The sequence below is a fragment of the Dicentrarchus labrax genome, unplaced genomic scaffold (assembly GCF_905237075.1).
Source record: "Dicentrarchus labrax unplaced genomic scaffold, dlabrax2021, whole genome shotgun sequence".
In the NCBI taxonomy this organism is placed as follows: domain Eukaryota; kingdom Metazoa; phylum Chordata; class Actinopteri; family Moronidae; genus Dicentrarchus; species Dicentrarchus labrax.
This window is the reverse complement of record NW_026136712.1, coordinates 8,787,314-8,814,417: the sequence shown is the minus strand read 5'-3', so window position 1 is coordinate 8,814,417 and position 27,104 is coordinate 8,787,314. Positions and strand designations below refer to the sequence as shown.

The 27,104-nt window shown below is 41.2% G+C and overlaps 3 protein-coding genes across 6 annotated transcripts; 2 read left to right on the top strand and 1 right to left on the bottom strand.

Moving 5' to 3' along the window:
- Positions 1-509: 509 nt before the first annotated feature.
- tmem184ba (transmembrane protein 184ba) lies at positions 510-15,304 on the top strand. 2 transcript variants are annotated; one of them, XM_051418225.1, is made up of 10 exons: positions 510-871; positions 953-999; positions 2,989-3,222; positions 4,074-4,239; positions 8,901-8,991; positions 9,207-9,374; positions 10,127-10,296; positions 10,392-10,586; positions 10,911-10,937; positions 11,721-15,304. In XM_051418225.1, the coding sequence occupies exons 3-10, from the start codon at positions 2,989-2,991 to the stop codon at positions 11,948-11,950; spliced, it is 1,281 nt and encodes a 426-aa protein (XP_051274185.1). In that variant the 5' UTR covers positions 510-871; positions 953-999; the 3' UTR covers positions 11,951-15,304. The 2 variants fall into 2 exon arrangements, with proteins under 2 accessions (XP_051274185.1, XP_051274186.1); XM_051418226.1 differs by lacking the exon at positions 10,911-10,937.
- A 1,128-nt stretch (positions 15,305-16,432) lies between these two features.
- Positions 16,433-26,972, bottom strand: maff (v-maf avian musculoaponeurotic fibrosarcoma oncogene homolog F). Of its 3 annotated transcripts, XM_051418233.1 has the most exons (4): positions 26,955-26,972; positions 22,813-22,895; positions 19,702-19,792; positions 16,433-19,507 (listed from the first exon to the last, which is right to left on the bottom strand). In XM_051418233.1, the coding sequence occupies exons 1-4, from the start codon at positions 26,955-26,957 to the stop codon at positions 19,064-19,066; spliced, it is 621 nt and encodes a 206-aa protein (XP_051274193.1). In that variant the 5' UTR covers positions 26,958-26,972; the 3' UTR covers positions 16,433-19,063. The 3 variants fall into 3 exon arrangements, with proteins under 3 accessions (XP_051274193.1, XP_051274194.1, XP_051274195.1); XM_051418234.1 differs by lacking the exons at positions 22,813-22,895; positions 26,955-26,972 and adding an exon at positions 22,515-22,746; XM_051418235.1 differs by lacking the exons at positions 22,813-22,895; positions 26,955-26,972 and adding an exon at positions 22,324-22,468.
- tomm22 (translocase of outer mitochondrial membrane 22 homolog (yeast)) lies at positions 24,089-26,625 on the top strand. The gene is made up of 4 exons (XM_051418238.1): positions 24,089-24,390; positions 24,893-25,011; positions 25,239-25,356; positions 25,512-26,625. The coding sequence occupies exons 1-4, from the start codon at positions 24,301-24,303 to the stop codon at positions 25,584-25,586; spliced, it is 402 nt and encodes a 133-aa protein (XP_051274198.1). The 5' UTR covers positions 24,089-24,300; the 3' UTR covers positions 25,587-26,625.
- Positions 26,973-27,104: the final 132 nt, after the last annotated feature.

Genomic DNA, 27,104 nt, shown 5'->3' with positions numbered 1-27,104 from the left:
TACAATTCTGACTATATTCAGTGTTTGTAAGTGCCCCAGTTTTATGGATACTAAATTGCTGGAGTGAATGCTCTGTAATGTCATTAAATGCCCCAATAGCAGCGCCTTGATGGAAAACGTCTCTGGAGAGGCCTTCAGTGTCCTTGGGAAAAAAATGGAAAACAAAGTTTGAAGAAGTTTCTAAATTGAAGTAGCTCTCATAATTTTAAAAGGGACAATTTAACATAACAAAAACTATGGTGACTACTTGTTGTCCAATGCCCACACACTATGACTACACAGTTAGGACAGGAAAACAAGTAATTGATCTCCGAGTGTGTGGGAGCAGCGTTCACTCTCTCTCCTACGGCCCCCACACATCCACCGCTGCTGGGCCGAGAATAGACGCGCGCATGCTCAGTGTGCTATCAACAAACCCCGCCCCTTTCCGGGTTATTAATGGTATCCTGTGTGTGATTGGCCGAACGGGCTCGTCCTCGCGGAGTGGGCGGGGCTGGTGTGATCTGCAGTTAATCCGACGGGGATCGGTTTGAAATCAGCCGAGAGGAGAAAGAGGAGCGGAGAGGAATGACGGAGTTCACAGGTTTAACTCCAAAAACACGGACTTCAGACGATTTTAATACGCAGCGAGGAGTACTAGAGGGAGTGTATAGAAGTTGTTTAACATGAGCGAGAAACTTTAGGGAGTTTTTTTTGGGACACGCAGAGAGGTTGACGGGGCAGTCTGCTGAGGGCTCAACATGGATGTCCGGGGAGCAACGGTGCGGCTCTGAGGAGGAATTAAGGCCGTTTCTGGTTTAACGTTATTTCTGGTCGTGAGTTTGTTTGACGGAGTTGAGGAGGATTTGAAAGCTTGCAGCCTATTTACCAGGTGAGCCTAACCTCCAAAACAAGTTATAAACACTTCACAGCTCTTTACCCGACTATTAAAGTGTCTCTTTGTCAATTCCAGGCTTCAAATTCAAGTAAATCTGTGAATTGTCCCCACCGTTAGCTAAGGTAAGTCTTTTCAAGCTTCATCATTTGTGGTTTATTTGTTTGCTAATTTGAGTGTCATTTCCATATTATTCAAATTCCCTGTGTGAGATTAAACTGCAGCAGTACGATAAAAACCACTGTTGTGGAAGTAAAACGTTTAAGCAAAGACAAAAGTGGCAAAACATCTTAGTAGCTTTCTACTGAATAAAGCCCAGTGTTGCTGTTATTGTTGTTTCAGCCAGTATGATAATCCAGCCTGGCTGTCATCCATATTATTACTTATTATGAATTATAAACACACTCTGTCTGCCCCCCCATCACCCCTTTCCATCTGTTGCTCTTTTCCCCATCCACTGTGTGTGTGTGTGTGTGTGTGTGTGAGAGAGAGAGAGAGAGAGAGAGAGAGAGAGAGAGAGAGAGAGAGACTGACCTTTTTTGCCTTTCAAATGAAACACACAGATGTCCCTTTGCTCCAGCGCAGCATTTCACTGTCACTTTTATTGTGTCTGTGTCTGTGTGTGTGTGTGTGTGTGTGTGTGTGGCTGCTGATGCCTTCACTTCTTGTTGACATGTGGATCTGCTGATCCCTGGCAAACCAATACAAATGACCTGCGGTGTCTCTCTCTCTCTCTCTCTCTCTCTCTCTCTCTCTCTCTCTCTCTCTCTCACTCACACACACACACACACACACAGGTTACATACACCTACATACACACACAGCGAAACCATAACTCTCCTGCATATCCATATAAAAGCGTGAAAGCAGCCTAATTCATTTTATCGAACCACTAAATTCACTTAAGTTTAATGTAATTAGTGTTGTAATGAAGCTAAAGTGTGTGTGGTGGGTGTGTGAGTGTGTGTGTGGGGGTGGAGCATTAGGTCAGCCTGTCATTGTCTGTGCGGTGTGACTTTTGGTTGCCATGAGGACGAGACATGATGGATCAAAATGAAGGATACCCTCCCTCAATCTCTCTATTTGTCATCCAGTGACCATTTTAGTGCTTATGTCCACTCTTTTATTGTTTATTTTCTCTATTTGTGGGTGTACATATTTTTTTATTTGTTTTGCATCAGCCCCCACTCCACCTTCATAACACCAAGGTCTCTGTCTCCCCCAAGCTCAGTCTCATATGCCAACTGTCTGTCAGCGCACAAGAACAAGTCCACCCTGAAAACATGTCTGTGTCACCTTGGAGATAGTGATAAGCTGCTGCTTATATAACGTGTCTTCTGGCCACTTTAAGTCCAGTCATCTTAAGAAACTGGAAGTGGATACGGCAGCGTATATGACGTCTTGTTTATCTCCTCCTAAATTTGGTCACGCTGTCGGCTGTTGATTTTTGATTTCATGAAAAAAAATGCTTTAAATGCCATGTTCTGTTGTCAGTCCTGTGAATCAAATAGCATGTTCTTCTAGATCTCACCATCTTGCCCCAATCTTCAATTATTATACAAGGAGGACTCAATGAAGCTTCAAAATACCAGAATGCTTTGCAGCTAAATGGCATGCTGCTTTCTGTAAACTTTAAAACACAGTATGCCATTGAACTCATGTGCCCCACCTTAAACCACAGCTGACTTGTAGATGTTTGGGCATGCTATCTGCCAGCCATCAAATGGCATTCTGGGAGATGTAGGAAAAAAGGTTTTGTTTTCAAGTCCAGCACAGATACCATTGTACAATTGACACACACACATCCTTGACTCATTGTGAAATGTTGACCTGCAGTTGGTCTGTGTTTATCCTCTATCTGCCTTCCTATCTCGGATTACACATTAGTTCCATGACATATAGTATCGGATCAATATTCCAGGTTGATGATTACTAGTGCAAATGGATGTTCATACTTAGTGAATTGTTTCACAGCATAGTCAATGTTTGAGTTTCAGTGGTTTCTATATGTACACACACACACACACACACACACACACACACACACACACACACACACTGACTGCAACTTATATGTCCCCTTATTCTGACTCTGTGTTCTGTGTCACTTCCAGATGTTGAGGCTCTGGAGGCGAGACGTACCGCTCTCAGAGAGGCTGGGGGAGGACTCTCCTCTAGCCGCAGCGCCCGCCCCCCCACCGACAGTGGCCCCAACAGGTCCCAACATTTCATGGCTTCCTGAAGCCCCGCTTCTGAGCCCAGACCAGCCTATCTTCCTCATGACTCCTGCGGCGCAGGCTGTGTCTGGCTTCTTTGTCTGGACTGCACTCATCCTCACCTGTCACCAGGTAAATGCTTCCAAACAGAGAGGCTGTCCTAATGCCCCACTTGTTGTTTTATTTACCCAGCTAGAGATACAAATGTTGATATTTAACTGAGCAGACTTTGTTTTCTGAAGTTGGTGCTCACAAAGATGTAATCTGGATTTTGCAGGCAGGTGTGTGTGTGTGTGTGTGTGCTGTTTAATGCACAGGTGACGTGATCTTGCAAACACACACATCTGCTCAGGCCCAGAGAAGGCAGGGGTTGCTTGGCAACACCCCTCGGCAGGTGTTTGTGATACAGAGCACAGTGTGCACAAACAGACACACACAAAGGTGAAACTTGATCCAGATGGATAAAAAGGATGTATGAGATCTGGCTGGGAAAAAAAAGCAAACAAAAAGCTGAATGGAGTTAGTTTTCCCTTTTCACAGATTCCTTTGAGATGATGTCATGTAGTGTATTGATTGTTACGGTCAGTGACACTGACGGACAGCAAAGAGACATTAACTATACACAGAATACAAATCTGAATATTCCCAAGAATCTCTATCCACATAATAACAAACACATTTATTTTTTACTGTCCAAGTGCTTACTAAAGCTTGTAAAAGCTCTGTTCCAGCCTAACTTGTACATTCTCTTGTGTCTTATCTTCGTGTACATGCCCTTTGATACAGATTTACTAGTCCACAGCCAGAGTAAGAAGAGGGAAGCAGCTTTATTTTACTCATGCCCTAAAGCTGTGGAATATGTTACTACACCATACCCATTATTTTATCCTGACGTAGTGCTGGGGTTTTAAACACTCTTTAACGAGTCTAATATTCAATATTCAATCTGTCAATATTTAAAGTGTCTCTTCTGTCTTTCCCAGATCTACATGCACCTACGTTTCTATAGCTCACCTAGGGAGCAGCGCCACATTGTACGCATCCTCTTCATCGTTCCTATCTATGCCTTCGACTCTTGGCTCAGCCTCCTCTTCTTCACCAACGACCAGTACTATGTGTACTTTGACACCGTGAGGGACTGCTATGAGGGTAAGGACATGTTTTTGTCTTTATTCTATGGAGTTCAGTTTGTTGTGTAACTGCCACCGATTCAGCAGCCAACAAGGGCACGGGCAAAAAAATCAGTTAACTGCTTTGACAGTACGGTACACAAGAAAAGCTCTTGTCTAGAGCTCAAGTCCTTGTGGTTGCTCCACAAAATGGCAAAGCCACTTCACATTGGCTATGGTAACAAATGGCACTAAGATTACCATGTTGACTAAATTGTGCTCCACCCATCATCCATCCAGGCTAAAACTTTGGACTGTGCTCTCACGATACATAAAATGGTCCTGAAGACACATTTAATAGCATTTGTTTTGATACCACTGATGGATAGAAGTGACTGATTAAATCCTCTTACACCTCATTGTGGACAACATTTTCCAGTTGAGTTGTTGAAAAACATTGTGATCAGATTGTGACGAACAGATTATTCCGCCCACATGGTGAATGTTTATTTTGCAAGGTGCCCTCTCACCCATATTAGATTCCTCCTTCTCACTCCAATAAGAAACACGTGTTTATCTGTTTACTGAATTTTGAATAGTCTTGTGGCAGATAAGAAAAAATAAACTTTTTTAAACATATACTTTTAAAGTAATTATTTGGAGGCCTAAATTCACACATAATATCTATTAGTTGTAACTTTTATTGAAACTAGGGTACTCTCCACTTGGACTGAGATGCTTGAAATGAGTCCGGATATAACTTTGGAGTCTATTTTGTAATTCCTTTCTTAATACGTGCACTGATTCAAAAGAGTATTTGGACAAGCGCTACTATTCATTGTCATCGTTTTTATCCACGGAGCCCTTTTTGTAAACTACACATCTCTTGATTTGAGTTTGTCTAACTGGAATCTAGTGGAAGGGATGGAAACCTGGTCAGTGGCCACCTGCTATTGAATATGGACTTTCTTTATTTGTCAGGTCAGAAAAGTTGAAGGAGAGTGGATGGATGACGCAAACAAAACAAATGCTGCTTGATAATTTGGATCCCTGACTATTCTTAAATTTGTGAATTTGGCAGAAAGTGGTGAAAGGCAGCTGACTGCCTCCACTCCTCATTCTCCAGGGTCAGCGGTGACGTTCAGGATAGAAATAGTCCGTTCACTGTGAGCTTGGGCGTCACTTCCTGTGTTGGATGAACTGATGATATCACATGCATGTGAATGTGAATCGGAGGCACTCTATGTATGGTTCTGCTTTTGGCAGGAAGCACTGTCAGTATTGTTGTCGTCATGTTGCTCCCTGAGACAGATGGCTCTCATCCTCCTCCTCCGCCTTTTTCTCCTACTCATCTCTTGATGTGATGTTCCCTCCCGCCACTGTTTTTTCCACATTTGGACCAGATCTCTTCCAGTTCGTTTCCTCCATCTCCTCCTCTTGTGATCGTCAGCTCCTTCTCCTCTTCCTCCTGTTTTGCCTTCCTTGTCCCACAATGCTGCTGAGCCCTGTCCAGATCTTCTCCTGAGCGAGGATGACAGACCTGTTGCATGGCAACTGCGCTCACAAATCGTCTCCATCAACCAGAATGGCTGCGCCAGATAATGAGTCTCTCTCAACCAAACTTGCTGCAAAGTTCCCATTCTCATTGTATGTAGGCCTACTGTATCACCGTGGCAACTAGCACTGCTGACGGGTCCTTGGAGAGAAGTGAAAGAGAATAATGGTTAACAGCTGAGACACCGACAGAGCTACTCAGAGCAGATCAACCAGTTCTCGTCACTCTGTACACTAGTGTTTGTGTTAACGTCATACAGTGAACGGGCATGTATGGAATCTTATTACCTAAGTACTGTCTGACGGGTGTCTGACATCAGACAGGATACCACAGGAAGCAGTGACGAAGTTTTAGTGTGTGTGGGTGGAGTAGGGTTAAAGTCAGAATGAGAAAAGGAGATTATATCAACTCAGCTGATGGAATAAGAATCACTGCCAGGAGTGCAGCTGCTTTGATATCAGTGTTGTGACACAACAACACACACACCGTGGCACACACCCAAGATATGTCCCGCTTTCACACTTTCACAGCTAACTGACATAGACCCGTTACGCTCACCTTATTCTGCCTCACATGCACAGTCACACAAACACGTCCCCTCGGTCCCCCCAGAGAGTCTGTGTGCTAACAGGATTAGCCTGGCTGTGTTTTTTTTATGAGCTTCTTGGTCGTCATCACCCTCTCACTGAGGCTGCACAGAGGAGAGATAATCCACTAGTCCCAAGAGACAGTCAGGTGAATATCAGTCACACAGGGAGAGGTAGGTGTGTGTGTTGGTGTACATTATGTCATGAGAGTCAAGCCACTCCAGTCCTCTGTGCTTTGTGTTCTTTGTAACATATTCAACAGCAGTTTATTGAATCTGAACCCATTATCACATTTATTTAAGTTTAGCTTTTATTGTTTTAAGTAACACAATTATAACTTAATATTTAGAATTCATTAATTTTTGTTCAAAATTGTATCAGATAATGTGTGCCATTTAGCTAAATTGCTATGTGCTATGTTTTTTGCATTGCTCCTTGCCAGTGGCTCTTTCATGCCCGTACATATAACTGAATCAACAAGTAAACACATGCATGGTTATCAGAGTCAAGTCTGCACTGTCAGAGGTTTGGCTTATTTCTCACACATTTTCTCAAAATACTGTAATGACTCTTTGAAGCTTTCACTTTTCACTACGCTGAGAAAGGATTACTGTTTTGTTGTATTTCATGATAAAATAACGAAATAAGACTTTTAGTGGGGAGGAACCGGAGGGTCCCCGGTTCAAATCTCACAGACCACAATATGGAGTGTGGACTGGTAGCTGGAGAGGTGCCAGTTTCACCTCCTGTGCACTGCCGAGGTGCCCTTCAGCAAGGCAACCTAACCCCAAGAAAAACTGCTTGTGGGCACCGCTTACGTGGCGAGCCCATCACTCCACCCTCTCTCTCCCTGTTTGCCTGTCCACAAGTGCATGAAGTGTGTATTTCAGCCTGTGTGTGTAAGAGTGAAAAAAAGAATTTCCCCAATAGGGGATTAATAAAGTATATATCTTATCTTAGTTTCCAACACGTGCTGGTCCAGTCTATGGAAACATATAAGTAGCACAATAAAATGTGCTGCTGAAGGTTTATTTGCATCAGTACTGTTTGTAAACACGAACTATAAATAAATAAAGTTTCAACGTTCACATGAAGTCCTGTGAAGGCTATTCTTTGCCAACTGCATTATGATTTAGAAGAGAATGTTCAATGTTCCCGTAAACCTTTTGAAGATTTGCCTGAAGCAGCCATCCTTCTCAGGTTTGGTCTCAGGTCTCGATGTTGGCCTCTTTGTGTTCCTGGCGGTGTCATTTTGTTTGACTCTTTTACAAGGGACAATACTCCCTGGTCCTGCAGTCTGGACTGAGTCGGGCTGCCAGCTGACGTCTGGCTCAGCTTCCTAAGTGACCATGATCACAATGCAGGTGTCAGGATGGGAGCTAAGAACAGATGCTGCAGAACCTTCAGGGCTTTGATGCATAGGTCTGCATTACTTGAGCCTGATGTACCCTGTGTGCCAAATCAAAGTGTTGAGAGGGAAGCAGTACAGTTGCTGGTTGGACAGCAGTGAGCTGAAACTCACTATAAAACTCTGTAAAGATAATTCCCTGTAGATTCATCAGTACAAACAAGCTCTTTTGTCACATTGTTTTCACGTCATCAGTTGATACATTATTAAAGCTCCTCATTTTAATATTTTGGCAGGTAAAATTGATTTTATGCATAATTTGTTTTACTTGACCAACCTTTGGCAGGTGAGAAAAGATCATTTTGGACATCATTTTGCATAAATTAATGTAAACTGTTTTAACACTGAATCAAATGAGGGTGTGTAATCTGAGTTTCTGAAACTGATAAGTGGGACAGGAAGTGATGTGTTTGTGTGACTGCTTGGGGGTCTGTGGGTGACTCTGTTATACTTTTTCAGTTTGTGGTTTTGCAGTTTAAATAGTTTCTCACAGTTCCTGCTACAGTCGTTGTCATCTGTAGTTGCTGTTGTGCAAAGGTTCCATGTGCAGCTTGAATATTTTGTTTAAAATAAATGCATAGACTACATAAAGTATGAATTTGTTACAATAATAACGCATGTGATAATTTTGAAGATTAGCAGGAAAAGCACAAGTGTAAATAATAAAATTTGTGATGAAGTGCCTCAGTTTCAGGGTCCGGATCATGCATGTTGGCTTACTGTCACACTGCCACAATGGGACATTGAATAGAGAGAGTAATCATTATTGTTATTTGTAACAGTTTCCACAGTCCAACTGTCTGCTGTGAAAGAGGCCTATTAAGGGCTTTTCAAAGAGGTACAGTTATCATAGCACCCCAAGCAGTATTTCCTCTAATCTTAAGTTTATTTTTGTCACGGCCAATAAATAGAAAACAACAAATAAAACTGGGGAAAACTGATTGATTTAATTTGGCTTTATAAATATTTTCTCATGAATACTTATTTGCCCACTAATTTTTGTTATAAAATGACCACAAGATTAAAAAATCAAGCCAAATAGTACGTTCTTAAACATCTTGGTGTCCTGTGCAGGCCTACCATTATTATTAGAGTAAGTACATAATGTATAGAGATAATAACCAACTCTTTCTCCCCTTGTTTCTCCACAGCGTTTGTGATTTACAACTTCCTGAGTCTGTGCTATGAATACCTGGGAGGAGAGAGCGCCATCATGGCTGAGATCAGAGGGAAACCCATCGAGTAAGTCTCCTATTTCTCCTGTTAATAGACTCTAAAAGGCCTTTAAACAATATTTGTTTCCAACCCAGCATGAAACCAGGGTGTTTTAACACATGCTTTTTCATTCAAAGCAATTTATGTGCATATTATCCTGCAAGCAATGCTGCTACAACACTAAATTCCCCACAGATATCAGAACTGACATTAAGTGTAAGCGGGGTGTTTTGTCCCGTCAGGTCCAGCTGTATGTACGGTACCTGCTGTCTGAGGGGGAAGGCCTACTCCATCGGCTTCCTGAGGTTCTGTAAGCAGGCCACTCTGCAGTTCTGCGTGGTCAAACCGCTCATGGCAGTCATCACCGTCATCCTGCAGGCTTACGGCAAATACAAGGACGGAGACTTCAAGTAAGTGCTGCTAACATGGAGGGAGCTAGGAGGTCTGTCAGCTAGGTCTGGAATGACGTTGGGTTAATATATTGCTTTGGATTGGTGGAGCTGGTAATGAAAACATAGGAGTAGTTACGTAAACAGCTGCTTTACTATAACATTAAATTCAGTTAAAAAAAAAAAAAAAAACTGTCAACAATGCCACCAAATTTAGAAGAAAACAGGAAAAAACGGATTACACCTTTTAATTTTTAGACTAATTGAATGACCCAGACTTATCCTCGCCTCCTCCCTCAATCATTTCATTAATCTCTAATGGGAGATTTAGGCTTTTAGCAAGGCCTACAGCAGTGGTTTTCAACCTTTTTTAGAGTTGCGACCCCCCAGAATAACCAGACAGAACAACAACATATTCATGTTTTTAGATTTATTGAAATAATGGCACCTTCACAGTCAACGTGTCTGCTTAGGCCTAAAAGCACGATTAGATACAGCCTCATATTACTGAGGTTAACATGTTAACGTATACAAATTGTATACACTATATAAACAATATATAGAGCTGCTTCCTGTCTATATGTGTTGCTTGCCACAACATGTTATTTTATTTTATTTTCCACAACCATTTGGCGACCCCTGGAAATCATGTCATGACCCCCTTGGGGGTCCCGACCCGACCACTGGCCTACAACAATAGTAATTTAAGCAAAACCAAACTATGAATCAACGCCACTAACATCACTCTCTCTGACTTTTTCCTCTCTCAACAGTGTTGCCAGCGGTTACCTGTACGTGACCATCATCTACAACATCTCTGTTAGCTTGTCTCTGTACGCCCTCTTCCTCTTTTACTTCTCCACCAAGGAGCTGCTCAGCCCTTACAGCCCCATGCTCAAGTTCTTGATGGTCAAGTCGGTCATCTTCCTCTCCTTCTGGCAGGGTAGGGAAACTGCACATTCTTTTTTTTATTATTAATATATGTATGTAAAGATTGTTTGTATCCTCAATAAGTACCATTTTATTATTTGTGGTCAGGCATGTTGCTCGCCATCCTGGAGAAGTGCGGGGCCATCCCTCAAATTAACTCGGTGGAGGTGTCTGTCGGCGAGGGGACGGTCGCCGCTGGTTACCAGAACTTTATCATTTGCATCGAGATGTTTTTTGCTGCGCTGGCTCTGCGCCATGCATTCACATACAAAGTCTACATGGACAAGAGTCTCGACTCACAAGGTGAGAAAGGGAAGAGGGAAGATTTCCAAGGAATGTTTGGAATCACAGTATAATGTCTAACACCACGCCAGAGTTAACTGTAGTGTACACATTTTATGTCTTAATTAATGTAAAATATTCTAAAATAGACTTTTACATTATTATTTTTTTCATTTTATATCCATCTCTACCCCCTTTATTCTTTTCTTTTACATTATTTTTCACTTTTAACTTTTTTACGCTCTTCTGCCCATCACTCGTGTTTTTATTTGGGTCATTTTCTCCTTTCCTATTTCTACACATCCATCTTTATTCGTCTCTTTTCTTTTCTGCTGCGTCATAAAGGACCTGTTCCTACATATGGAGAGTTTGGTAGGTTAAACACTGATGATATTTACTCCCCCCCTTTTTGCTCATGCTGCTGCTGTTTATAGCTAGTTATGTCCTTTCGAGGTGAAGTTAGTTTCGGTTTTGTTCTTTTTTAATTTTTTTTTATTCAAGGTTTTGAATGTGATTTGGTTCGGTTTACCTGTAACTGTTGTCTTTTCAGTTAGTCTTTCTTCTTGCTCCTGTACCTAAATCATTCCCATCCTTATTTTCTTTTACTTTTGAACCCTTATCCCCTTTCCATTCCTTCTCTCTAAATCACATCCACCATCCCTATACAATTCCTCCTTTTTTCCTAATTTCTTTCACCCATTCCCTCCTCTCCTTCTCGCTGTTGAACACTCTCTAAATCACTGATGTCCCGTTCCTTTCTTCTCAGACTCCTTTCTCCTTCTACTAAATTACTCCTCGTCCCACTCTCCTCCAACTCTCTCTTCTCATCCTTCTCTTCCCCCCCTTTTCTTTCTTTCACATTCCCTTCCTTCCTCCTCCTCATTTCCTCCCCTCTCCGTTTGATTTGCCACCACATTCCTGCCTTTATCACCATAAATCCATCCTCCTTTAATGCCCCCCCTTTCTTTTTTTTACCCCTTTCTTTCCTCTTTTTACATTTTTCTCCTCTCAGTGCCTCCTACACTTTTCTAAACCCTTTATTTCCTCAACCCACAGTGCTTTTCTGACCTTTTCCACTTCCTTTAAAAACAGTTTACCCTCTCTTTGACTTCTCCTCCTGACCTTAAACTCTCTCGTCTCGCCCACCTCCCACAGGCCGCTGTGCCCCCATGAAGAGTATCTCCAGCAGCCTGAAGGAGACCATGAACCCGGGGGACATGGTCCAGGATGCCATCCACAACTTCTCTCCGGCCTACCAGCAGTACACCCAGCAGTCCACGCTGGAGCAGGGGGCCCCGCCGCCTGTCTCCCGCACCCATAGCACCGTCAGTGGCCGCGGTGACACAGAGAAGACTCTCCTGCTCAGCTCCGATGACGAATTCTAGAGCAGAAAATGTCCCGATTGCAGCTGAATCGGATTCAGACTGTTTTAGGGTCGGGTGGTTCTTCATCCTCCTGTGCAGCTTTGTGTGAATGAAAGGTGTGCGTTGGTTTTTTCTGTTTTTGAGACTGAGTGCGAGGACCTTCCTGCAGAAACATTTCTGCTCCCACATTTCCTAGGCGTCTTATTTGATGGGAACATTTTAAGCTGATTTGGTGTTAAAACCGTCGGCTAGGGAATAAAAAGGGTTGCGTTTGTTTTCGGAAAGTTTGTGAGTCACTGTGAGACACTTACTGAATCATACTTGACTTTTGGAACGAAAGTTTTCCAGCTTGGTTAGAAGCTTAATTTCAGATTTCAGCTCAGTCGTGTTCCCTTCGCTCAAATATGTTTCTCTGTGTAATCGGTTTAATGAATGTTCTGGTTCTGGATTGGTTTGCATCTTGTAGGCCCTGTTGTTTTCTCATTGGCTGTGTTTATCAAGGTTTCCCCATTTAAATTGTATTTGAATCTTTTTTTTTTCCATGACTTAAAATGGAAAATATCCTTTGAGTTTTATAAAAGTTTAGAACTTTTAATTTTGTGAACTTGAAACTAATATTTAAATATATATATATATATATATTAAATGATAGATTTGCAACATTTAAACAAATTAGTTGGTCTGCAAAAAACGCTAATGTGCTTCAAAAAGAAGCTATTTTCAGTATCGTAGCAGTCTTGTGGTACGGTCATCACAATGTGGTACAATGTTATGGAAAATATATTCTGTAAGTGAACGGTACCCTGGTGTATTGTGGGATTTTAAGGGACATCCTTCTTCACTGCAGTGTGGGGATGGATTTAAAGGGAAGCCAAGTCAACAACATGAGTTAATGTCTGCTATATAGATCAATGTTGGTATTGATATTAGTGGAACAGATGAGAGCGAGGCAGAGCAGATTATAGATTATTCAGTACATCTGCTGCTGTAACGCAGCAGGAGTGAAGGGCAGGAGGAGCAGAGCTGTTCAGGATTATACTGGTGTAATTGGGGCGTTATTTGAATGGATGGGATTAAATCTCGAACTGGTTCGCTCTGGCAGTAGACCTCTGCAGACCACAATGTAGGTTAACTAGATTGAGGGGAAAACAGAAGAGGAATATAGGTTAAAGCTAACTTTAGATGCCTGTTCTCAATAGAGGACCTCTATCATACGAATTAAAGCTTTCACCCTCCTTGTTATACATACATCAGTCCAAAAGTTGAGACAGTTCAAGTCCCACTGATATTTAATGTTTGCTGCAGTGGACTGACATCTGAAAGACACTGTTGCTAGGAGACATCCTGTCAACTTCTGTAGTGCACTACTACTGGAGCACATCATAGCTCCGCACAGCTTTGACACTAAACATTTGGGAGGACCCATTGTGCTGTTAAATGAGTATGTCCTATGCTGGTTAACTGCCTGTGTCCTCGTTGAAACTGAAGTGATAGTATGAACCATATTTAGTGTCCACGCCAACAGATTACAAAACAGTCTGGGACACAATCACAGCAGAAAAATAGATTAAACCTTTTTTTTTAGTTTGGACCAAGTATACATTTATATAAAAAAATAAACCTTAAAGGATATATGTATGTCCTGATGTCTTAGCAAAACTGATTTTTAATTGCCATTTCATTTGTTTGAGTAGTTTAATTTCAAAGTAATGCTTTTCAAAACTCCATCCATCTCACAGTCTCACTATCAGCTCCAAGTACTTAAGAATAAGTCAAATCCGTCCAAATCGAGTGAGTTTTCTGCATTTGTCCTGAAACGCCCACCATAGTGAGGCCTTTGTCAGGTTTCAGTATTGTAAAGTTTTTGCTTTGAAGGTCTTAAGTCTTCAGCTAAACTACATTATTTTGCACATTATACAGTTCTTATCCTGAGCTATGGTATATTTGAAAGCTTAAAAAAAAGAATCACAAGCTGAATATTAGCACCAGAATATGAGTACACATATTCTGTACACCATGTTAACTCATTACAATATGTTACAGTCAATATTCTCTGTTAGAAATAAAATGTAATACATTAACTTCACATTGTTTCTTTGACTTGGATGCTCTTCTGTTCTTCCAGGCAGACTTTTTTTTCTGTGTGTGTGTGTTGGATTGAATTTAACCGCAGTCAGAGCTGGTTTATTTTTTTCACATAATTGAAGTTCTTGAGTCATCTGAATGAGTCATACCGTGTCTGCCGACGTGTTTACTGTAACTACTTTCACTGCTCTGCTGTAGCTCTGCACGGACACCAGGGGGCCGTGTGGAGAACACTTGAACACGTTCACACTCTTATCTACAAGCAGACTGGGCAGTTATCACACACTTTAAGCCTGGTGCACATTTAACTGAAAAAATGCTTTGTCTAAGCACCAGTCCTTCACAGTTTTGTCCGTTTGTTCTTTGGGAAGTAGAGGCAAACCCCAGCATCAGACAGTGGTCATGGGTGTTTTTTTTTTTTTTTTAGTTCTGCTCCTGCCTGACATAATATTGGTTTTAAACAGGAGAGCAGCCACGTCTGTGCACAGGAGCAGGGACCTATTTTTAGACATTACTGGGTGTTGTCTGGGTAATTGAGTTGCTACTTTTTTAACACAGATACAAACTGGATTATTTTGACCATGACTGAGCTTCGTCCAGCTACAAATGACCCTGCAATCTTTTATAAAAGCACTGGTCAGTTCATTGCGTTGTGCAAACCATTTCTTGTCTGTATAAATGCATTTTCATGTTGAACCAACCGTGAATGGACAACATAGGCGTTTGAATGACAGTGCAGATATTTTTAGGTTGAAAAAGTCTTTTGTGCTTCTTTAAAACAATTCATCTGAATTGTCTTATCAGCGTGATGACACTCAAACTGATGCAATTGTTTTGTGGAATTACAGCTTCTAAAGGCACATTCCCATGCCTGATATAATAAAAGAGTCGGTTATACTGCACTTTGAATGCCATAATTAACTTTCAAGCTAAAGACACAAGTCATTCTGTTTCTCTTTGTCCTTTGTTATTTGGTGAGACATGACATGTTCTCATCAGATTATGAATATAACTGAGGAAATTCTGTGGACTAATGTTGTAAATACAGGTTTAAGTGCTGTCTACAGGAGGGGTAGTAGTGATGTATGTTGAAATATTCATGTATGCTGTAAAGGTTGAGCACAGGAGAAAAAAAGACCTAGTTTTGTATTTTTACTTCACAACTGTCTTTTTATTTCAATTACTGTTTTTTGGATTTTCTGTTGTATTTTAAAGCTGCTCATGATGCTTCTATTTCATGTCAAATGGATCTGAAGAAATAAAAGATATTTAGTCTGATATGTAAGTTAACTGCTTGTTTTGGTTTTGATTTGGTGGAGGGGTTGTGATATATATTTTAAAAAGTCACAGTAGGTAAACAGTTTAAAGACGAATTTTAACAACATAGTGCTACACATAACCTTTCTGATATTATTACATAAAATTGTGAAAAAAAAATAAATAAAAAAAGTGCAATTAACTGGTTAAAAATGCTGATAACTGCATCTACTCCTCCCACACAAGATGTCTCATACTTCCCTGAGAGGTTTCATGTTTCCACGTCCCATTGTGTAAGTTACATGAACTATGATTGACTTAAAAACTAGTTTTGAACCTAAATCCTACTGGTACTGACTCCTCTTCAACTGAGATTTAAAGAGAAAATTCCACCAGAGGAATGTAAAAACAGACTTTTAGGACATAGTGAAGGCCAAACATGAAGTGAATGAATAATTGTAGTATATGTAATTGATGTATATTCATTGTCATACCATTCATCGTACCATAACCTGCCACAATAAGGATGTCTAAGGTCTAAAATCGAACCACCAATACTCAATTTTGAATAGATTACCTTTGTGTAAATACAGCAATCTCATTAAATATATAAGTGTAAAAGGCTGTATTTAAAGATGTTTACATGTTTAATGAAAATACTGCCACAGTGAAGAACAGTACTTTTTTGTGCTATAAGATATAATCTCATTGTTGGTATGTTAATCCTCTGCTGCTGTCAAAATGAAGCATTGCATTAAACATACAGTGTTAGACATACATGTCATCCATGCACTGTGACAACAACTAGGTCACAGCTAAAATAGCCCTGACAGATCCAGCAGAGATGAAGTTAACATCAGCAGTGTGCGTCTGTGTGAGTCAGCATTATTTTGTCTCTAAGGTGTATCAGAACATGACTTTGTGAATTGGTCACAATATGAGGAATAATGCTTCTCACATAAAAAAAAATACACGCAAGTAAAATTACTTATATTCTCACAACATTTCATCCTTGGTCAAAAACGTAATACTTCCTACTACCTCGACTTTATCTTCTGATCCAGAGATATAACTTGTGCAACACATCCTGTAGATCCGCTTCCTTTCCATGCCACGTGTGAATCTACTGTTCCAATCCAGCCCACAACCACACACACACCATTTTATGTACAATATGTACAACATTTATTATAATTAATATATAAAATAGACAATGTACTTAAATTTTCACAATAGAAAAAATACAAGTAATAAATACAAAAACCATTTTTGTTTTGCAAGTATAACAAAACATCCAGCACAGTTTGACAGGTGTGAGACGTTAAAATATTGAGAATAAATGCTTTGCCACACTGATATTCATATAGCTAAATATATGCCTCATATCTTTAGGAGTTATTTGTCAACACGGTCTAATGGGTTACAATGCCTGCTTATAAATGATATTGCTAGCACTATTCAGTGGCCTAGACTCCACGAACTCCAAGCCTGTCTGAGCACGTCTTGACTGAAACAGGCTTGAGACTGATGGAAGTTTTCAAGTGAATAAAGCACCACCTCTTCCCACCTTCTTTCCCAGTCTGCCTTGCCTTACTTTCTTTCTCCATCCATCCATCCATCCATCCATCAACAACTCCTCAACCTTCTTGTCTCCTCCTCATCTCCATCTTTCTTTCCACATATTCCGTTTTCCTTTAACATCCCGTGGATCTGCCCAACCAGCCAATTCAGAAGCGACCTCAATTTGTTTTCACACAAATAACATACAAATCATCATAGAAAAATAATATCCCTCCGAGAATCCACTATGACAAGCCAGTACAAACATGGCAAAAAACACACACACACACACAAGAATCATCATACAGCAATATGGCCATTGGCTTTGAGCATAATTCTACATAGCTAATAATTAACATTTTGTAAAGTAATCATTGTTGCCACACAACACAATAATTAGACGTGAGAATATCCCCAGACTAGTCATAGGTAAGTACTTCTGAAAACATATAGAACATCACAGCACTCGTTAGCTTGTCTTTTCATAATATCTACCTTTAAATACAAATAAAATATAGAATATATCTCTGATAAATGTCACTCAACATTTTCGTCTCTCAACGGCACATACAAACAAATACAAATAAGAACACAGAACGGGAATGTATGCAGAGGACTTGCATTGACTTTGAGTGTAATTCCTACCAGATGCGACTCTGCTTTTACACGTTTTTAGCAAAATGACCAACATCTGCAGTTGGGAGTCTACCAGATATGAAAAAAGAGGAAGCCACAGCAGACTGTAGCAAAAGTTACTGCACAGTAGGGATCGTGAAATGAGCAATGATGGATTATAGCTCAGAATAAAAAAAAATAAAAAAAGAATCCAGAGAAATCCTGAACAAAGAAATGTGCGGTCATGAACAGTCGAGAAGGAGCGATTACAGTCTGTTTTGAACCTTTTCCCTCTTGGGTTTGCATTCTTGGAACTCCAACATACACTGAAGGCACTGCATCCATGTGAGAAATGTGTACACAAGCAGTACAAAACTACTTTTTTACCCTCACATGGATGGGTAGAACAGGTAGGGAGGGAGCAGTGGCAGGTGAATACAAAATCTCTAAGAATCAAAGACGTGAATGGACAGATTGAAGGAACTTATGATTCACAAATGCAGCGTTGCTCAAGCTTTTTTCTGGACTGTGTGACCATTTGTGTTCCTAAAATCCTCAAGCAGTTAGAGAGCTGTCAAGTGAGTACGACATGCTGTTACTGGACATTTCAAATTGATCATATAGAAATTATCCTTTGAAACGATTAAACAAAAAGACCCCCAAAAAAGCCACAATCAGCCTTAGAAAACTTTCGTGACCCTGCCTGCGTATCAGGCGACACCAAGGTTGAGAAACTCTTCATTAATGACTAACAAAGGTGACTCTTTGGGACTCTACTTTGGGACACTTTCTTGCACAGTAGCAGAGACGCATGGGCTGGTATAAGAAACAGCGAGTAACTTCAGACTACAACTGTACCAGGAATGCAGCCATTGTAGAGCTGTAGGAAGCTATACACACACACACACACACACACACACACACACACAAGGTCTGCTCCACCCTGCCGTTTTTGCTGTTAGTCAGGTGCCACGAAAACTGAAGCAGAGAGAAGCCTTTCTGCAGCACAGTCAGAGGAGGAGCAGCGTGAACATGTACAGTAACTCTAGGATGGTCTGGCTTCAGTCAGAGTCCAGTTAGTCAAAGTCTACGCCCCACATGGATCGGGAGGGGGGTGTGAGTGTGAGGGTTTTTGTGCATGTGTGTGTGCGCGATGACGCCTCATTCATAATAAACCCGCTGACTCTTTCTGAACAAAATTCTAAACTTTGAGAGCTTCTAAACAAATACACTAAATACTAGATTTCAGTAAACTAAAACTGCAGTGTCATGAAATAGCATTAAGTAGAGGACACCTCCACCCGTCCTAGATGATTTTTCAACTGTTCCTGGCCGCTGCTTTGGAAAAGTGTAGCTGTTGTCCGTACGGTGACGTTACATGCCACCCTGTCAACACTGTATCACCCAGGAATCGGTGACTCCTGCATATATAATCCAACAGAATTTGGAAATGTGAACAAGGCGTAATGCAAACAAGCGCTTTAGTACTTTCCTCCTAATATTGTCTTCCTGTTCTCGACATGTGTTTGTATAGAATATGTATGCCTGCAGGTGTGTGTGTTTGCATTGCAGGTTGTGCGTCCCTTCCTCCCCCCCGTTTGGTTCCAGCAGCTCCTTCTAGGACGGCTCCTGTTCTCTCTGTGCCTGAGGCTGTGGCGGACTCTTCACTATGGTGATGACCGAGGCGGTGTTGAGGCGTGGGGCTGTAGCCAGCAAGTGGCCCCCTCCAGCCTCCAAGCCCCTGGCGAACCTCTGGAGTGCGGCGAGACGTGCGCCGAGGCCCTCCAGCTCTTTCCTCATGCCTGCGTTCTCGGCCCCCAGCCTCTCCACCTCTCTCTGGAGCTCCATTTTCTGCTGCTCGAGGGCTTCGCGTTGAGACACCCGTTTGACCCGGCAGCTGGCGGCGTAGCCCCGGTTCTTCAGGGTGCGACGGCGCTGCTTCAGCTTTTGGATCTCCTCGCGGGACAGGCCACGCAGATGGAGGTTCAGCTCTCGTACTGACAGGGACATGAGCTCGCTGTCCGAAAGGATGGGCACGTTCTCACCACATTCCTGCTTCACCTGAAGAGGAAGAAGAGGAAGAAAAGGGGACATAGGAAAGGAGGAAACATGTAGAAGGAAAAGAAGAAAAAACAACCACCAATGATGTTAAAAATTAACTGATAGGGAGGAAAGTAAAACTTCTTTTAACCCTGACATTTTCCCTCTTATAAAAATAGAGACAATAAAACATTTCCTTTCCGGCCGGGTGTTACCTTCAGGGCTTTGCTGCTTCTTTCTGTCGTCATGATCCGACTGTCTTCAGTTTTTTCCCCCCAAACAACAGTCAACACGGATACAAACACTCTGGAAGAACAAAAAACAGGGGACACACACACACACACACACACAAAAAAGGTAAGTTATCACATGTGACTCAGAACATCATGCTGTTTTGGTCCAAGTCTGGCTTGACATTTACCATCCGCTCACAAGACAGCCAGTCATGCACGATAAAGAAAAGGAGAACCCACAGATCTTTCATGCTTCTCCAAATGCGCTCTCTCTCATTAAAACTGTGCGGCTTGATATGAAAGGAAGAGGAGGTTTTGAAAGCGCCATGCCTTTCTCGGTTTGCTGGAATAGTTAGGAGGAAGTTGTCGTGTGTCTGCCCTTTGGTTGCTCAAAGCAGGTGTCCTAACCAATTCCCTCAACACTTCCTCTTGTCAACACAACACCAACGGTTCAAAACCTTCATTGTGAAAAAGGCTGAAAAAGGACAGGAAACTCATTTTATGGTACATATTTCTCACTGTTTCACGTGATATCTAAGTGAAAAGGAACATCACAACAACCTCTTCATATAAAACAGCTAAAATCATTTTTAAATTCTTTAAATCATTCACAAACATTGCTCTTTTCTGATGTTTTATTGAAAACAGGAGACTAAAACACCATGATTGCCTATCTTTGCGCACCCTTAAATTGCTGCCTCCAGTAACAAGCTGTAATAACAGCAGTAAGTGTGTTTGCTTAAGTCTGTAACGCCTTAACACTACTGTATTTGGACATTTTCTCCCATTCTTCATTCTGAACAGTTCACACAGACCGTGTGGGGACTTCCTACACTCCTCTTAAGGTCAGGTCGCAAGTGTGTGGGATTAAAGTCCAACCTCGCAGTGGGCTAACTTGAACAGCTTTTTCCCCCCTAGTCACTTCTTGGTTGATTTGGCTGTGCACATCAGATCACTGTCATGTTGATAAAATGACTCTGCACTTCAGCTTGAGGCCATTTTAGCTGTATTAATTCGCCCCCATCCTGACCAGCGCACACAGGATAAAAACGGCCACGTTGCACACTGATGAAAAAGCCACGCCGTGTTGACTGTATAGCAGAAATCTCTCTAGACATTAACATTTTAGACCGACTAGTTTTACTTTGACATCATGAAACCACAGGGTGTTTTCCCACATTGCTTTTTGTAGAGTGGATGCGTTCACTTTCAGATTTATTGCAACATTGGATTTTCTTTTTTAGATTGAATAGTTTCATTACAGCCCAGAAGTGTAAATGCAAAAATGTTAACAAGCAAGGTTGACAAATGATGACAAAATACAGGGGGGTTAGGGTTGACCTTCAGGCAGCTTCACTGATGAGCTAACTCATTGCACTTTCACTTTTATTTGAGAAACCGGCTGATTTAGAGAAGATAATGCTGTATGCAAGATCTTCGCTGGATACCTGGTTGCGTTTACGATCTGTGACACCTTTTCTCGTCCCTTTCCTCTTGTAAATATATCAACAACAAGTCATGCTCTCTGTTTTAGTAGTGTGTGGCAGATCCTCCGTTGTGATAACCTCTTGAGTTTTAGAAATCTTTAACAGGTTGATTGTGAATTATTTAAGATTATTTTCAAGTTACGGTAAATTGGTTATCTGCTTGCTTTTGAATTGTGATATACTGACTTCCATTACATTTATGACCCCCGTTTATAAAAGGGCATTACACTGCTGTAAACGGGGTGTTTTCATTTCAGTTTGACAACTCAGCGTTTTTATGTTTACCTCGGTTTGCTTGTTAATTGAACACCAGGACTCAAATCTGTCGAAACTATAAGAAGGTGTAGACAGAGTAGCCAACATAACCAGTGCATGTAAACAGAAGACTTCATTAGTGCTTCTCTGCAGCAACATTTCATAAAGCAGACTCCCAATAAGGCAACCATGCAGCCGGGCAGGAGGAGGAACCATACAAACAAAAGGAGCCATTTAAGTTACAAAGTCACATTTCCTCGGTTCCATTTCTTGAGTCCATCTACAAAAACGAAATCCAAATGTATATACAAACTTGACTTCATAACAGCACATAATGGGCTTTAACGGCACATGTAGGCCTTCGACACACGCACAGGAGGTGTTTACCAATACAAGCTAAATAAAACACCTGTTCAAAAGGTCAGTAGTTTGCCGACAATTGAATACATTTCCCGAAATGCGTGGGAAGTGGATGTTACAGCAACAGTGGTTGTCGGACAGCCGACAGACTCCGGCTGTAAACCGAGGAGACCGCCGTCGTTTCGTAAAGTCAGGGTGATTCAGCAATAAACGGTTTGCTCAGCTCTGCCAGGACTGCCAGTCAGTCCAAACCCAAGAAAAACAGCTGTGACCACGTCTTTCTGTATTTGTCCAAACAGCACAGGATATCCACGTTTGTTCTTTACTATAAATATCACTTTAGAGGACATAGTACTCCTTAAGTAACGCTACCTGCGCGGAACGCAACAAGTGAACGCAGCACTGCCAAACGACAGCTACAAGCATAGTTCATAACGTTAAACGCCCTAATTTCTATTTTGTTTAATATTAAATGACTAAATAACAAACAGCTAATACAGACCACTCCTGGAAACAGGATTTATTCCTCTGGCTACATCCAGAATCCACCCTTATCCTTATAGGGAGAGGAGCTGGCCAGCTTCGGGGTGAAGGCGCTGCTGCTGCTACAACGTTAGTAAACAGCCATCACGAGTGCCCTCGACATCCATTTTAGTAAGACTTTAAATACATTTAAATTATTATAAGCCATACCGTTAAATAAGGAAGTGAGAACCTTCCTGGCCGTCAAATGTTAAGAGTCTAGAGGCATAAATATGAAGAGCGGGGCCAAATTATCCGCATCATCTTAAACATGCTAGTAGTGTTAACTGTTAGCAGCTAGCATGAACGGTTTCTGACGAGCTAAAGGAGATTAAAGCAAACAGCTGCCTTGTCCTTGGTTGGTTGACCAGTTCCCGGCGGATACAAGTCCGCTAGTGTTCGACTGTTCTCTACGGATTTCAGATAAACATTTTAACGTTTAATATTTAGTTAAAAAGGGATAATTTACCTGCTGGATCGAAGCGACTCTGGCGACAAAATGTCAGTCCGCCTTTTCCCGGAATTACTCCGCTGCTCTCTGAGGTTGGATTCCTTCATTCATAAAAAACACAAGCGACAATGACGTCAGGCCTAAAGAATGAGGGCGGAGCTAACCCCGCCCCCGCGGCGTACTCCGGGAGGATGTAAACAAGGAATCCCTGCATCCCAGAACTTTTCCATGACCAGCCCCCCTTCGGTATTCCCAGAAACAACAACAACTTATCTGGAAAAAGCTTTAGAGTCACATTTTACTGACACTATTACCACATTTAGTCTGAGGAACCATATGATGGTGACGTTAGAAAATCTGCAGATCCAACAATAAAACCAAATACTGAATCTAAAACTCTAACATAGGCAAAGCTTACACTGTAAGTGTTGTATGATAAGGTACATTAATGGCAGAGTCTATTTCACTACTGCACCACACATGTAGAGGTTGTCCATCATGCGTTTGTTTTTCTAACTAACAGGAGATCATAAGGGCGGGTGGCTTTTTGGAATTATTTAATTATAAGTTATATTCAGCTGGGTATTGAAGTTTCCTGGAACCTTACGTAGCTGCCAATAAATAAATAAAAAATGAACGGAAATCCACAGGAAAAACGCATGTATCAAAAATAACCTACTTCAGAATATGACTATATAGAAGAATAGAAGAATATCTATACATTGCCAAAAAGATTTCATTAATTTATCTGCAGTTACTAATTTATGTTGAACATTAGATATTGACATTAGGTTCCACTTTGGACTACTTAATACATTTTGAGTGAGGTTTATTGGTTGGTCCTAGGTGGCTGGCAGGCTGCCTTTGAACTTGTATTTTTTATATATAACAATATATGTTATATGTATATATATATATGTTGTTTTTCTTTGTGTTAGTTTGTTTGTTTTTTGTGTTGGGTTCTGCTTTATATATTTTGTCGTATTCTTTTGTGGTTAATTGTTTTAGTTTGTATTCAAATACAAGTATGGGTTATATGTATGTACATGTATATACAGGTAAGGATGTATGTATACGTTTACATATTTATATAAAAATGTGCAATAAAGAATTAAGTAATATATAAAAAAAGTAAGACAAATGCCCAAACAAACAAATATATTTGAATGAATACTAGGTTGAACTTCACCCTAGGTCAAGGTAAATACATTACATTGGTATTTCTGACACCACATACTGCTGTTAGCCAGCCGGGGCGGCAGGGGGCGCACTTTATTTCTGGCGAAGTACCAACTGACCCCTGCCCTGTTGCCGTCATCCGTCCCTGACGAGCTTCACGTTTTCCCACTGTGACCTCAGACTGAGCCTCCTAGCTTTAGCTTTAATGAAAGCCGGTGGGAGATAGTCAGAAAAGCAGAAAACTGAGTGTCGGCTTTACGGTTGTTTCCTAGCGACGCGCACACAGCGGATCCAACCGGACGCAGACGAGCGGGATCAGCAGGAGACATGGCCGCAATCGAGGAGCTTTCCCCAGCTGTGGGCCCGGTGTCTACCCGGCCCCCCGAGGACGAGATTGACGACGATGAAGATGAAGATGTAAGTGGCTACTCATTCTGGGGTGCTTCGGAAATGTGAATGAAAACATAAATGTAAAACAGAGTAGCACTTCCTTGTTCCGAGTTTGTTCGTTTCTTGGTTAAACATGGCTAGCTAGCATGGCTGCACCAGTGCTAATTAGCCAGATCGATAGCTACCTAAAGTGTCTGTTCTGGCTTTGATAAACCCAGTCTGAAGCTGTGGTCTGTTGCAAGTATAAACTAAGTATTATTTCGTCTAACCCAGCAGTTGATACCACTACTATGTTAACACTGTGTTAACGCCAGCTGTTACAAACTTAAGGATGGACCAAATGTATAAATGAAAAGAGGTTTGGAAAGATAAACCCTTGAGATGAATCATCTGCTGAATGTGTATATGTTGTCTTTTGTATGTTTTTTTTCATGCGAGGTGCTGACTTCTTGATTGATTTCTTAGTTACAGTCTTTTTTTTTGCGCTCAAATGTTATGTTACTCCAATGTTTGTATTTGTGTCTTTAAGCTGGATGAGACGTTGATGGAGAGGTTGTGGGGCCTGACAGAGATGTTTCCTGACACAGTTCGCACCGCTGCAGAGGTGTCTGCACAATGCTCCGTCTCACTGGCCAAGAGGTTTTACAGGTAAGGTCCCTTCAGCGTTTTCATCAGACCTTTACAATGTGTGAATTTATACAGTGCGCCATGGTAGTCTCAGTAGATAAAGAGATTAACTGCTAATGTGTACGTTTTATCCCAGGAGTAGATGTTAATCCTGTCTTCTTCTTTTTACTTGAGCTAGACTCAGAACTTCTAAATTGGCCACACCTTTTAAAACAGCAGGAACTAATCTGGATGTTAACTCGTTTCAGTTTTTCCCGCTCGGCGCTCTGGGTGGGTACTACCTCCTTCATGATCCTGGTGCTGCCTGTTGTGTTTGAGACAGAAAGACTACAGCTGGAGCAGCAGCAGCTACAACAGCAGAGACAGGTGGGTGTTCATGTGTGATGAGCAGCAGCTGAAAGAGTCTCTGGAGGCATTTCAGGTGTGAAAGCGAGGAGTGAATGCAGTATGAAGATAAAAATGTGTTGTACATGACAAATGCATTGATGAACAACCTGAATGATGGACTATTTCGCTTCTAGATCCTGTTGGGGCCCAATACTGGAATGTCCGGCGGGATGCCCGGAATGATGCCTCCTGCACCCGGCAAGATGTGAGAGACAGGAAGAGCCAACGTGAACCTGAGATCTGCTGCAAGAGATACAGTGCAGCCGGTCGCAAGGAGAGACAGAGAGACCGTGGAGAAGGGCAGAGAACTGCAGTTAAAAGAAAAAAATAAGCAATCGCTGTATGTCAACGGCATTAGGCTAACTCCAACGTATTGGATTGGCTAATGGGGAGTGGAGGAAGAGGATGTGATGCGTTTCTAACACTTCTCTCTCGCTGTCTCTCCTTACTCCAACATCATGCAGAGACTTATTTGCAGGAGCACTGCTTCTCTTTTCTGTTTCTTTTTTAAAAAAACAAATCATTATATCAACATTAATAATGTGTTCTTTAGGGGGATAGAAGGTACAGGTGCATAAATTGGAACAAAATAAATCTGGAGGTTACCAATTGTATTTCTTGGTGTTTGCAGTCTGAAAAAACATTGATACGCTTGCAGTATGTTTGCAGTGTTGTTCATCATCACGTGTTTGCTGGTTCCTCTTCTGTGTGGAGAATTATGTGAACAAAATATCTGACAGACAGGTCAGATGCATTGTGGAGCATACTGTGTAGACAATGTTAACTGATAGGAATGTGGTCTACAGAATGGCTTCTGTCGACTCTAATCACAGGTCACCATTGTACTATGGATGTATGTCATGGTGCAATGCCTCTCACTTCAAACTTGTCACAGTTATTGGATTTATTACACTTCTCTTGTTTTAAACCGTAGATTGTATAATGCAGCAGCACTAGATTCCATGCTGTTCAATCATTCAAAGATTGTTCTGTCCTTTTCCATTGAAGGTACAGTCAGCGAAATGCGCAATGATTTTTTTCATCTAAGACAGGAAACATGTCATAAGTTCTTGGACAAATGTGGTACATCAAGTTTTAATGCTAAATGTCTCAATATTATGTGACATGTCCTGTTTTAAGAGAATATTCTTTTCTCTGTTATCGATATGACAATTTATAAAGAAAACCCATGTCTCTGTTTTGTGTTCAACATGACTGCAGTAATTAAAACACCAAATCAAATGGAAAGTGTTTACTTTCTGAATGTTTGCTGTGCATGTGCTCAAATGTTATAAACTACCCATAAAGCATTATGGATTTATGAAGACGACTAAAATGTGATTATATTATCGTACACACTAACAAGTGAGCAGTTAGTAAGGTAGTATAATTAGGGTAGGGTTAGTGTTTTACATTGTTTAATTAAATAAATTAAATTAAATTTAATTGTTGTGTCGTGTGGAGTACAAGACACCACAAATGAATATAAACCACATCCAGAATGCTGAACATACATTTTCATACAATATTACAATGAGTTCAGAAAATAAAGATTATCCATGCATACCGGTACATACCATTTGTTTAACGCCATTGTCCAATGCTGCATTCACTGCTCTTCTTTAGCTCCTGGTGCGGAGGGTTTTCAAATGAATGTGTTCCCTTTAGCTCCTTGCAGTGAAAAGCATGTTTGAAGAACAAACCTGCTATAAATCACTTTAGGGAGT

What these genes read in the sequence shown, in the direction of transcription:
- tmem184ba (XM_051418225.1), top strand. Translation starts at nt 2,989, where the DNA reads ATGTTGAGGCTCTGGAGGCGAGACGTACCGCTCTCAGAGAGGCTGGGG. An exon ending in TCATCCTCACCTGTCACCAG is followed by an intron (nt 3,223 to 4,073) that starts GTAAATGCTTCC and finishes TGTCTTTCCCAG; the next exon opens with ATCTACATGCACCTACGTTT. An exon ending in TACAAGGACGGAGACTTCAA is followed by an intron (nt 9,375 to 10,126) that starts GTAAGTGCTGCT and finishes CTCTCTCAACAG; the next exon opens with TGTTGCCAGCGGTTACCTGT.
- tomm22 (XM_051418238.1), top strand. Translation starts at nt 24,301, where the DNA reads ATGGCCGCAATCGAGGAGCTTTCCCCAGCTGTGGGCCCGGTGTCTACC. An exon ending in CTGGCCAAGAGGTTTTACAG is followed by an intron (nt 25,012 to 25,238) that starts GTAAGGTCCCTT and finishes AACTCGTTTCAG; the next exon opens with TTTTTCCCGCTCGGCGCTCT. An exon ending in AGCTACAACAGCAGAGACAG is followed by an intron (nt 25,357 to 25,511) that starts GTGGGTGTTCAT and finishes TTTCGCTTCTAG; the next exon opens with ATCCTGTTGGGGCCCAATAC.
- maff (XM_051418233.1), bottom strand. An exon ending in GAGTCGCTTCGATCCAGCAG is followed by an intron (nt 19,793 to 22,812) that starts GTAAATTATCCC and finishes TTGTTCTTCCAG; the next exon opens with AGTGTTTGTATCCGTGTTGA. An exon ending in GAAGCAGCAAAGCCCTGAAG is followed by an intron (nt 19,508 to 19,701) that starts GTAACACCCGGC and finishes CTTCCTCTTCAG; the next exon opens with GTGAAGCAGGAATGTGGTGA.